Source organism: Haematobia irritans, chromosome 4 (assembly GCF_050003625.1).
Source record: "Haematobia irritans isolate KBUSLIRL chromosome 4, ASM5000362v1, whole genome shotgun sequence".
Lineage (NCBI taxonomy): Eukaryota > Metazoa > Arthropoda > Insecta > Diptera > Muscidae > Haematobia > Haematobia irritans.
In genome coordinates this window covers 204,645,973-204,659,010 of record NC_134400.1, presented here as the reverse complement: position 1 = coordinate 204,659,010, position 13,038 = coordinate 204,645,973, and the positions used below count along the sequence as shown (strand labels likewise).

The 13,038-nt window shown below is 31.4% G+C and overlaps 1 protein-coding gene across 1 annotated transcript in view; it reads left to right on the top strand.

Moving 5' to 3' along the window:
• The first annotated feature begins 319 nt into the window (after nt 1-319).
• Nucleotides 320-13,038, top strand: part of lin-28 (protein lin-28 homolog) — a 31,078-nt gene continuing 18,359 nt past the window's right edge. The window contains exon 1 of the mRNA XM_075305487.1: nt 320-775. Coding sequence (XP_075161602.1) covers nt 601-775 — 175 coding nt within the window. The 5' untranslated portion in view covers nt 320-600. The remainder of the gene's footprint in view (nt 776-13,038) is intronic.

The following is a 13,038-nucleotide window of genomic DNA, read 5'->3' as shown; positions in this document are numbered from 1 at the left end:
AATTGCCATAGATTCTAATTTCGGGTTCCTTACTACGGTGAGCGTGTGTGTGCGTGCCAGCAAGCAGATGGACGGACAACAAATGGTCTACTACTCGGTAAACTGCGTATTGATAAAATGTTGATGTTTTCATTGTTAATACAGCCTGCCTGCGTGACATTGTTGTTATTGCTGCCACATCTAATGAGGACAGCGCAGCAGCAGCAGCAGCAGTAGCAGAATAGTTTCCTATTGAAAATATTTTTGTTATTTGTTTTTTTTTTTTGGGGTTCTTAGAAATAGTTAAACGCAAGCAAACATCAGTGTGTTTGTTGTGTGCGTTGTGAGTGTAACATGCGTTTGCATTTGGAAAAGAAGCGGATAATAGAGCAAACCTAGAGACGAGTGAACGAAGAGAGACAGTGAGACAGAGACAGACATAAAACGCAAAAGATGGATTTTTGAATGAATGAAAAAATGTTTGTGGGAATTCTGTTTTTTGTTTTTAACCAAAGAAAGGAAGTTTATAAGAAATTTAACTAATAAGCCAAGATAAAGAAATTGTATAAGATATTTATTTGAAATCAAAAATAATAAAGTGTTTGAAAAAGATAAAAAAAAATGGCAGATACTACTACACTGCATAGCTTGAATACAACTTGTGATTCGGAAAACAGTGAAAACTCCATAGCCAATCCAGAGTCACAATGTGAAACATCCTCCGAAGCCAATCGAGATTTACAATTGGATAATAGTAATCCTCAAATTCAATGTGGCTCTAAGCTGCGTCCCGAAGGTGAGTATTTTCAAAAGAATCGTTGTTTGAATCGATTAGGATATGTGATATATGACTGACCATATTTGTATCGATACTCTAGCCTACTTTATTAATATTACAAGAAATTTGGAATTTTCTCATTTGATATATCAACGAACACTATTATTTCGAGCCATAAATAATCTACCAAAATTTGGAGAAAATTCTACCAAACAAAAAAAAAAAATTCTATAGAAAATTTGTTAAAAATTTTATTTCTATGGAAAATTTTGTCAGAATTTTATTTTTCTATAGAAAATTTTGTCAAAATTTTATTTCTATAACAAGTAAGGAAAGTCTAAAGTCGGGCGGGGCCGACTATATTATACCCTGCACCACTTTGTAAAATTTTATATCTATAGAAAATTTAGTCAAAATTTTATTTCTATAACAAGTAAGGAAAGCCTAAAGTCGGGCGGGGCCGACTATATTATACCCTGCACCACTTTGTAGATCTAAATTTTCGATACCATATCACATCCGTCAAATGTGTTGGGTGCTATATATAAAGGTTTGTCCAAATACACACATTTAAATATCACTCGATCTGGACAGAATTTGATAGACTTCTACAAAATCTATAGACTTAAAATTTAAGTCGGCTAATACACTAGGGTGGAACACAATGTTAGTAAAAAACAAGTAAGGAAAGTCTAAAGTCGGGCGGGGCCGACTATATTATACCCTGCACCACTTTGTAGATCTAAATTTTCGATACCATATCACATCCGTCAAATGTGTTGGGGGCTATATATAAAGGTTTGTCCCAAATACATACATTTAAATATCACTCGATTTGGACAGAATTTGATCGACTTCTACAAAATCTATAGACTCAACATTTAAGATGGCTAATGCACTAGGGTGGAACACAATTTTAGTAAAAAAAATATGGGAAACATTTAAATCTGAATCAATTTTAAGGAAACTTCGCTAAAGTTTATTAATCATTTATCGCTCGATATATATGTATTAGAAGTTTAGAAAAATTAGAGTCATTTTTACAACTTTTCGACTAAGCAGTGGCGATTTTACAAGGAAAATGTTGGTCGAAATCAGAAAAACATATATATGGGAGCTAAATCTAAATCTGAACCGATGTCAACCAAATTTGGCACGCATAGCTACAATGCTAATTCTACTCCCTGTGCAAAATTTCAACTAAATCGGAGTTAAAAATTGGCCTCTGTGGTCATATGAGTGTAAATCGGGCGAAAGCTATATATGAGAGATATATCTAAATCTGAACCGATGTCAACCAACTTTGGCACGCATAGCAACAATGCTAATTCTACTCCCTGTGCAAAATTTCAACTAAATCGGAGTTAAAAATTGGCCTCTGTGGTCATATGAGTGTAAATCGGGCGAAAGCTATATATGGGAGATATATCTAAATCTGAACCGCTTTCAACCAAATTTGGCACGCATAGCTATAATGCTAATTCTACTCCCTGTGCAAAATTTCAACTAAATCGGAGCAAAAACTTGGCCTCTGTGGGCAAATGAGTGTAAATCGGGCGAAAGCTATATATGGGAGCTATATCTAAATCTGAACCGATTTGGCTGATATTTTGCAAGTTTTGCGAGACTCATAAAATATTCGGATGTACGGAATTTGAGGAAGATCGGTTGATATACACGCCAATTATGACCAGATCGGTGAAAAATATATATGGCAGCTATATCTAAATCTGAACCGATTTTTTCCAAAATTAATAGGGATCGTCTTTGAGCCGAAACAGGACCCTATACCAAATTTTAGGACAATCGGACTAAAACTGCGAGCTGTACTTTGCACACAAAAATACATCAACAGACAGACAGACGGACAGACAGACAGACGGACATCGCTAAATCGACTCAGAATTTAATTCTAAGACGATCGGTATACTAAACGATGGGTCTCAGACTTTTCCTTCTTGGCGTTACATACAAATGCACAAACTTATTATACCCTGTACCACAGTAGTGGTGAAGGGTATAAATATGGGAAAAATTTAAATCTGAAGCAATTTTAAGGAAACTTCGCAAAAGTTTATTTATGATTTATCGCTCGATATATATGTATTAGAAGTTTAGGAAAATTAGAGTCATTTTTACAACTTTTCGACTAACCAGTGGCGATTTAACAAGGAAAATGTTGGTATTTTGACCATTTTTGTCGAAATCAGAAAAACATATATATGAGAGCTATATCTAAATCTGAACCGATGTCAATCACATTTGGCACACATGACTATGTTACTAATTGTACTCCTAGTGCAAAATTTCAACCAAATTGGGCCAAAACTCTGGCTTATGGGGCCATATAAGTCCATATCGTGCGAAAAATATATATGGAAGCTATATCTAAATCTGAACCGATTTCAAATTTGGCACACATGACTATACTACCAATTGTAATCATTGTGCAAAATTTCAAGCTAATCGGGATAAAACTCTGGCTTCTGGGTCCATATAAGTGCATATCGAGCGAAAGATATATATGGGAGCTATATCTAAATCTGAATCGATTTCAACTTTGGCACGCATAGCTACAACGCTAAATCTACTCCCTGTGCAAAATTTCAACCAAATTCGGCCAAAAAGCTGGCTTCTGGGGCCATATTAGTCCATATCGGGCGAAAAATAAATATGGGAACTATATCTAAATCTGAACCGATTTCAATCAAATTTTGCACACTTGACTATACGACTAAGTGTTATGTTTGTACAAAGTTTCAAGCAAATCGGTATAAAACTCTGGCTGCTGGGTCCATATTAGTGCATATCGGGCGAAAGATATATATGGGAGCTATATTTAAATCTGAACCGATTTCTTCCAAAATCAATAGGGTTCTATTCTGACCCAAATTAGGAACATGTGCCAAATTTGAAGGCGATTGGACTTAAATTGCGACCTAGACTTTGATCACAAAAATGTGTTCATAGACAGACGGACATGGTTATATCGACTCAGGGACCCACCCTGAGCATTATTGCCAAAGACACCATGTGTCTATCTCGTCTCCTTCTGGGTGTTACAAACATATGCACTAACTTATAATACCCTGTTCCACAGTGTGGCGCAGGGTATAAAAATTTTTGACAAAACTTTATTTCTATAGAAAATTTTGACAGATTTTTTAGCGACCTATGTGGCTTTAAATCTAGGATCAATACAATTAAAATTAGGTTACAGATTTCTCTTTTCGCGTTATATTAACACAAAGCTATTCACGTACAAACAAATGCCAGTTTAAAAATTCAAATTATACTTCAAAGTAAAAACTAAATTCTTAATATCCATTTCTGGAATAGATACTGACAAACTCAAATGCAGGACAAGAAGACGAGGCGGGAAGGGATACTGATAAACTCCGTAAATTTCTGCAGAACCTGAAGAAGGTAATGGATAACGGGTAATGGATGAAACTCTTATTCGCATCTACACTCTTAGAAAAATATGTTTTTCATATGTTCCGATATAAACAAAATGTGTTTCGGGCACAATTTTAAAACACAATATATTTAAGTGCAAACATGTAATGTTCCTAAACTAACACTAAATGTTTGGGACATCTATGTTAATATGTTAGAATATATTATGTTTGGGGCATGAATGTTTCATAAAAATCATATGTGTGAATGCAAACATATATAAATTTACAAATTTCGACTAAACATACATATGTTGTGATATTTTATTCAAAGCGACAGAGAGAGTATAGAGAAAGAAATAGAGATGGAAACCGGGAGAGTTGACGAAAGATATCAACATAACACAGCGAAAGAGTCAAAAGAGAACAATTTCTGTGAAACCGCTTGTATGTTGTTTCGGAAAACTGTTTTATGATAAGGCCAAAAATTTGATATGCTTAAGTCTAAATATTATTTAATTTGAATAAAGACATTCGGTACCAAGAGAATAGACATTTTAAAAACAAACAGCATATGTTTTCGCCTTGAGAGCAGCATTTTATGTATGTGTGGACATGTGTTTTGTTTATTTTGTTATTTTTGCAATAAAAAAATAATATTTTATCCAAAAATCAGTCAATTTCGTTTATATCAAGCACTGTTACTGACTATAAATCTTTAATAACCCACATTTCGAAGTTTTATTATAAAACTTTAATATAGTGTAAATATAAATGTGTAAATTAAAAAAAAAGTGCTCGGTCGGAGCAGGGATTGAACCCACGACCCTTTGCATGCAATGCAGACATGCTAACCACTGCTCCACGTGGCAAACAAATGTATGTTTCTGTTAAATAATGTTATGTTTGCATGGGCTCGTGGGCGCTGCAAACTATGCTATATAAATGTAACTTATAACGATAATTATCTGCTGGTGACCATAACAGCTACGTAGCCCAGTGGATAGTGTGTTGGCTTACAAACTGTATGGTCCTCGGTTCGATTCTCCGTGCAGGCGAAAGGTAAAATTTAAAAAAATTATAAAAGTGAATAATTTCTTTAACATTATTTGTATTACAGAAAAAGGTGCCAAGAACAAATATATTTCGTGGAAGTGAAAATAACGAGTATGTTAGGGAATAAGCACAATCGTATTTGGGAAAAATTCTTCCAAGCATATAATATTTTTGGGCTCAAAATGCTTCCAAACATATAATATGTTCACATAAAACAAACATATTAATGTTTCGGCAGTATCCAATAATATATGTGCTTCCTGCAAAATATGTTTGGAACATATGTTAAAGAAGCGATTTTTTTTGAGGGTGTATGCACTCATAAAAAGTATTCTCGAATTTGAATAGAAACATACGTTATTAAATTTATAGTCAATCCTAGAATTGTCTGTGTAATTTACGTGGTAGTGGTAAACTTGATCCTGCAAAACGCGAGCATGATTAAAATCAGGAGCGATATAAAAATCTTCACCATAAAAGGTGTGACTAAAATTGTACACGTATTTAACTCATGAGCGTGATTATGTTCGTGAGCGTGTGTATTTTCATGAGCGAATTTTTTCCGGAATTTGTTACTCACACCCACACTCAGGAACAGATTACTTTTCGTGACATTTGATTGGTTAGTCACTCATATCTCCTAAAGTATGGGTCCTAGATCGAAGCGGAAATAAATTGGTGATTTCCATTCCATCCAAATCCTGTAAATCTCGGAATTTTTATATAAAAAAAAAAAAACAGATCGAAAAGAAGCTTAATTTATTAATTCACAACACAAAAATCTAAAATTCCATTAAAATCCTGAATTTTTTCGTAAACTATAAGTTTGCAATTTTTCGAAAACTGAGTCGAACAACGAAAAGCACCTTAATTCGTAATTACCCTATTAAATATTTACTTGAATTATTTGTAGAATTAATTTAACTTTTTCATTGGAAAAATATTGTTCATATTTTTTTCTGTGTAAAATCGAACCATAAATCTATTTATATTAAATTAATCGTTAATCGTTTTAGGATATCTTTAAAAACTTTCCTGTTAATATCAACCAATATTATATTCCTTTAATAGGACACATTTTCCACTTCCAATCTTAATATGACCAAGAAATCAGCTTCCTCTTTTTTTAAAAGAGCCAACTTCCTCCTATACCAGAGTATATTCATTCTAGGATATTATCCTTTGTTTAAGAAGATAAAGGACTAAATCTATTCTTCCGTTGACGAGCCAAACGAACTTCCTCCGTATAATATTTCGGTCAAAATTTTTAATTTCTCCACCGTCCAGAGATAAAAGAGCAAAACAAGAGAAAAACTAAACAAACAAGCATTCCATTCACACGGTTTTTTACGACGTTTTGCCTAAACATTAAATTTTAATTTTTGATAACGTCGTATAAAACGCACAACTCAACACACGCACAATATGGAAACTGGATAAATACCAGCAGTGTAGTCAGAATGAATTTGTAGAGGGCCTTTATTTAGAGGCTCAAGGATTTCCTTATTATATCAACCATCACAGTTATTATTGAGAATTTTGTTAAAATTTTATTTCTATAGAAACTTTTGTCAAAATGTTATTTCTGAAGAAAATGTTATCAAAATTTTATTTCTATAGGAAATTTTGTCAATATTTGATTTATATAGAATTTTTTTTTTAAATTTTAATCCAATGAAACATTTTATTTTTATAAAAAATTTTGTTAAAATTTTATTTCTATAGAATATTTTGTCAAAATTGTATTTCTATAGAAAATATTGTCAAGATTTTATTTCTATAGAAAATTTTGTGTAAAATTTTATTTCTATAGAAAATTTTGTCAAAATTTTATTTTTATAGAAAATTTTGTAAAATTTTATATATAAAAAATTTTGTCAAAATTTTATTTCCATAGAAAATTTTGTCAAAATTTTATTTCTGTAGACAATTTTATTGTTAAATTTTATTTAAAAAAATTGTCAAAATTTTATTTCTATAGAAATTTTGTCAAAATTTTATTTCTATAGAAAATTTTGTCAACATTTCATTTCTATAGAAAATTTTGTCAAAATTTTATTTCCATAGAAAATGTTGTCACAATTTTATTTCTATAGAAAATTTTCTCAAAATTTTATTTCTATAGAAAATTTTCTCAAAATTTTATTTTTATAGAAAATTTTGTAAAATTTTATTTTAAAAAAATTTTCGTTAAATTTTATTAAAAAAAAAAATGTCAAAATTTTATTTAAAAAAAATTGTCAAAATTTTATTTCTATAGAAAATTTTGTCAAAATTTTATTTCTATAGAAACTTTTGTCAAAATTTTATTTCTGTAGAAAATTTTGTCAAAATTTTACTTTCATAGAAACTTTTGTCAAAATTTTATTTCCATAGAAAATGTCAAAATTTCATTTCTATAGAAAATTTCGTCAACATTTGATTTCTATAAAAAATTTTGTCAAAATTTTATTTCCATAGAAAATTTTGTCAAAATTTTATTTCTGTAGAAAATTTTGTCAAAATTTATTTTTATAGAAAATTTTGTTTAAAAAAAAAAATTTGTTAAATTTTATTTAAAAAAATTGTCAAAATTTGATTTCTATAGAAAATCTTGTCAAAAGTTTATTTCTATAGAAAATTTTGTCAAAATATTATCTAACAAAAAAATTGTCAAAATTTTATTTTTATAGAAAATTTTGTAAAATTTCATTTCTATAAAAAATGTTGTCAACATTTTATTTCCATAGAAAATTTTGTCAAAATTTTATATCCATAGAAAATTTTGTCAAAATTTTATTTCTATAGAAAATTTTGTCAAAATTTTATTTCTATAGAAAATTTTGTCAAAATTTTATTTTTATATAAAATTTTGTAAAATTTTATTTTTATGTAAAATTTTGTAAAATTTTATTTCTGTAATTTTTTTTTTTCAAAATTTTATTTCCGTAGAAAAATTTGTCAAAATTTTATTTCTATAGAAAATTTTGTCAAAATTTTATTGCTATAGAAACTTTTGTCAAAATTTTATTTCTGTAGAAAATTTTGTCAAAATTTTATTTCTATAGAAAATTTTGTCAAAATTTTTTTCTAAAGAATATTTTGTCAAAATTTTATTTCTATATAAAATATTGTCAAGATTTTATTTTTATACAAAATTCTGTCAATTTGTTTTTTATAGAAAATTTTGTCAAAATTTTATGTCTATAGAAAATTTTGTCAAGATTTTATTTCTATAGAAAATTTTGTGCAAAATTTTATTTCTATAGAAAATTTTGTCAAAATTTTATTTTTATAGAAAATTTTGTAAAATTTTATTTCTATAAAAAATTTTGTCAAAATTTTATTTCCATAGAAAATTTTGTCAAAATTTTATTTCCATAGAAAATTTTGACAAAATTTTATTTCCATAGAAAATTTGTCAAAATTTTATTTATGTAGAAAATTTTATTGTTAAATTTTATTTAAAAAAATTGTCAAAATGTTATTTCTATAGAAAATGTTATCAAAAGTTTATTTCTACAGAAAATTTTGTCAAAATTTTATTTCTACAGAAAATTTTGTCAAAATTTGATTTCTATAGAAAATTTTGTTAAAATTTTACTTTTATAGTAACTTTTGCCAAAATTTTATTTCCATAGAAAATTTTGTCAAAATTTTATTTCTATAGAAAATTTTGTCAAAATTTTATTTTTTTAGAAAATTTTGTAAAATTTTGTTTTGAAAAAATTTTGTAAAATTTTATTTAAAAAAATTTTTGTCAAAATTTTATTTCTATAGAAAATTTTGTAAAAATTTTGCTTCTATAAAAAATTTTGTCAAAATTTTATTTAAAAAAAAAATTGTCAAAATTTTATTTCTATAGAAAATATTGTCAAAATGTTATTTCTATAGAAAATTTTGTCTACAATTTTATTTGTTGTTTTTTATTGAGGCTTAAAACCATACATTGACTAAACTACAAGTGTAGCTTAACCAACAGAGGAAAAGAATGTTTGTCAAATTTATTTGGGCAAAGCCCTATAGACTGCAAGATGGTTGGATGGACGCACGTTTCGGAATTACCACATTCCTCATCAGCATCCTCTACTTGCAGCAAAACTATCAACCAATTATCACAATAAATTCAGGCAGTTTATTAAACCCAACAAAAATCACACTTTAACCCTCCGAAAAAAGGTTTTACATTGATAGCCGGCTTATGCCGAAATAAATTCGAAACAAACATATTTCTTTTCCTATGCCACTGTCAAATCATCGATTTGAATTCAGTTGGCTGGGTTTATTTTGAGCGTGCCTCCTCTTCTTTTTCCATTCGTTTTACACAATTTTATTTCTATATATATTTTGTCAAAATTTTTTTTCTATAAAATTTCGTCAAAATTTTATTTCTATAGAAAATTTTGTCAAAAGTTTATTTCTATAGAAAATTGTGTCAAAATTTTATTTCTATAGAAAATTTTGTCAACATTTCATTTCTATAGAAAATTTTGTCAAAATTTTATTTCTATAGAAAATTTTGTCAAAATTTTATTTCTATGGAAAATTTTGTCAAAATTTTATTTCTATAGAAAATTTTGTCAAAATTTATTTCTACAGAAAATTTTGTCAAAATTTATTTCTACAGAAAATTTTGTCAAAATTTTATTTCTATAGAAAATTTTGTCAAAATTCTATATGGGGACCAAATATGTTCTGATATCCAGATTTGTCTTCTTGAACTTACTGAAGGCCCATATTTCAGCCGATCTACTGTAATTGGATATTTGATATCGGTATTTCGTATGGGCCGATATCCAAATTTCACTGCTTTGCTCTCCTCAAGGCTTATTTTTAACCCAAACCCTTTGAAATTCCGTCTAGTGTTCATACCTAAGATGGTAAATATTGGTCCATAATTAGTAATGCATATAACAGGTTGGCTGATAAGTCCCCGGTCTAACAAAAAAAAAACACAGTTTTTTGTCAAAACTCGTTTTTATTATTCAACATAGTTCTCTTCAAGAGCGATACAACGATTATAACGACCTTCCAATTTTTTGATACCATTTTGGTAGTACTCCTTCGGTTTTGCCTCAAAATTGGCCTCAGTTTCGGCGATCACCTCTTCATTGCAGCCAATTTTTTTCTCTGCGAGCATCCTTTTGAGGTGTGAGAACAAGAAAAAGTTGCTGGGGCCAGATCTGGAGAATACGGTGGGTGGGGAAGCAATTCGAAGCCCAATTCATGAATGTTGCCATCGTTCCCTATGACTTGTGGCACGGTGCGTTGTCTTGGTGGAACAACACTTTTTATACCCACCACCATAGAATGGTGACGGGGATATAATAAGTTTGTCATTCCGTTTGTAACACATCGAAATATCGATTTCCGACTACATAAAGTATATATATTCATGATCAGGGAGAAATTCGAAGACGATATAACGATGTCCGTCTGTCTGTCTGTCTGTTGTAATCACGCTACAGTCTTCAATAATGAAGCAATCGTGCTGAAATTTTGCACAAACTCGTCTTTTGCTTGCAGACAGGTCAAGTTCGAAGATGGGCTATATCGGTCCAGGTTTTGATATAGTCCCCATATAAACCGACCTCCCGATTTGGGGTCTTGGGCTTATAGAAATCGTAGTTTTTATCCAATTTGCCTGAAATTTGAAATCTAGAGGTATTTTATTGACCATAAAGAGGTATGCCAAAAATGGTGAGTATCGGTCCATGTTTTGGTATAGCCCCCGTATAGATTGATCTTCCGATTTTACTTCTTGGGCTTATAGAAACCGCAGTTTTTATTCAATTTACCTGAAGTTGGAAATCTAGAGGTATTGTAGGACCACAAATACGTGTGCCAAAAATTGTGAGTATCGGTCCATGTTTTGGTATGGTCCCCATATAAAACGACCTCCCGATTTGGGGTCTTGGGCTTATAGAAGCCGTAGTTTTTATGCAATTTGTCTGAAATTGGAAATCTAGAGGTATTTTAGGACCATAAAGAGGTGTGCCGAAAATGGTGAGTATCGGTCCATATTTTGGTATAGCACCCATATAGACCGATTTCCCGATTTTACTTCTTGGGCTTCTAGAATCCGAAGTTTTTATCCTATTTGCCTGAAATTGGAAATCTAGAATTTTCGGATCATAAAGAGGTGTGCCGAAAACGGAGAGTATCGGTCCATATTTTAGTATAGCCCCCATAAGAACGATCTCCCGATTTAACTCCTTGGGTTTCTAGAAACCGTAGTTTTTATCCGATTTGCCTGAAATTGTAAATATTCTGGTATTTTAGGCGTGTTACGTGTATCGGATTAAGTTTTTATCGGTCCATTTGGTAATGCCGACTTCACTTCTTGAGGGCGCACTGATCATGAAAATTGCTTGAAACTCAATGTAAAATTTCCAGATTTTACTTCTCGGGTGAAAATCTACAGATTTAAGATTTCAAATCAAGATGTTATTTTATAATTTTCTTGCACACTTACAAGATATGTTAATGATTCCTCTAAAATTCAAACAAAAATGGTTCTTATAAATCCAGAATCTGATATAGTCCTCATAGGTGAAATCTTTAAATTTATCTTCGGGAAGTATCCTCAAGTCCTCAAGCCCTCCTGAAATTTCAAAGGAAACCCTAATATTTGGTTCATGGTGGTTGGTATTTAAGATTCGGTCCGGCTGAACTTACTGCTGTATATACTTGTTTCTTCTTCATATGGGGCCGTTTTGCCGCGATTTTTCCTTCTCAAAATAATTGATAAAAATTATTCCATGCGCATCCCAACAAACAGAGGCCATTACTTTGCCAGCGGACTTTTGAGTCTTTCCACGCTTCGGAGACGGTTCACCGGTCGCTGTCCACTCAGCCAACTGTCGATTGGACTCAGGAGTGTAGTGATGGAGCCACGTTTCATCCATTGTCACATATCGACGGAAAAACTCGGGCGTATTACGAGTTAACAGCTGCAAACACCGCTCAGAATCATCAACACGTTGTTGTTGTTTTTGGTCAAATGTGAGCTTGCGCGGCACCCATTTTACACAGAGCTTCCGCATATCCAAATATCAATGAATGATATGACCAACACGTTCCTTTGATATCTTTAAGGTCTCTGCAATCTCGATCAACTTCATTTTACCGTCGTTCAAAATCATTTTGTGGATTTTTTTGATGTTTTCGTCGGTAACCACTTCTTTCGGGCGTCCACTGCGTTCACTGTCCTCCGTGCTCATTTCACCACGCTTGAATTTTATTTTCCTGGGGCAGAGTCCGGAAACTCATTATCAAGCCAATATTTGCTTCCACCGTATTTTTCCCCTTCAGAAAACAGTATTTTATCAAAACACGAAATTCCTTTTTTCCATTTTTTTTACAATAACAAAAGTTGCTTCACAAAAGACGCTCTATCTCACGAACTAATTGACTTACAGACGTCAAATTTTGACACGAATCATTTGAAGGTTGGTACTATAAAAAAATAATATGCATTTCATACTAGCGAGCCACCGTGGTGCAATGGTTAGCATGCCCGCCTTGCATACACAAGGTCGTGGGTTCGATTCCTGCTACGACCGAACACCAAAAAGTTTTTCAGCGGTGGATTATCCCACCTCAGTAATGCTGGTGACATTTCTGAGGGTTCCAAAGCTTCTCTAAGTGGTTTCACTGGAATGTGGAACGCCGTTCGGACTCGGCTATAAAAAGGAGGTCCCTTGTCATTGAGCTTAACATGGAATCGGGCAGCACTCAGTGATAAGAGAGAAGTTCACCACTGTGGTATCACAATGGACTGAACAGTCTAAGTGAGCCTGATACATCGGGCTGCCACATAACCTAACCTAACCACACTAGCGACGC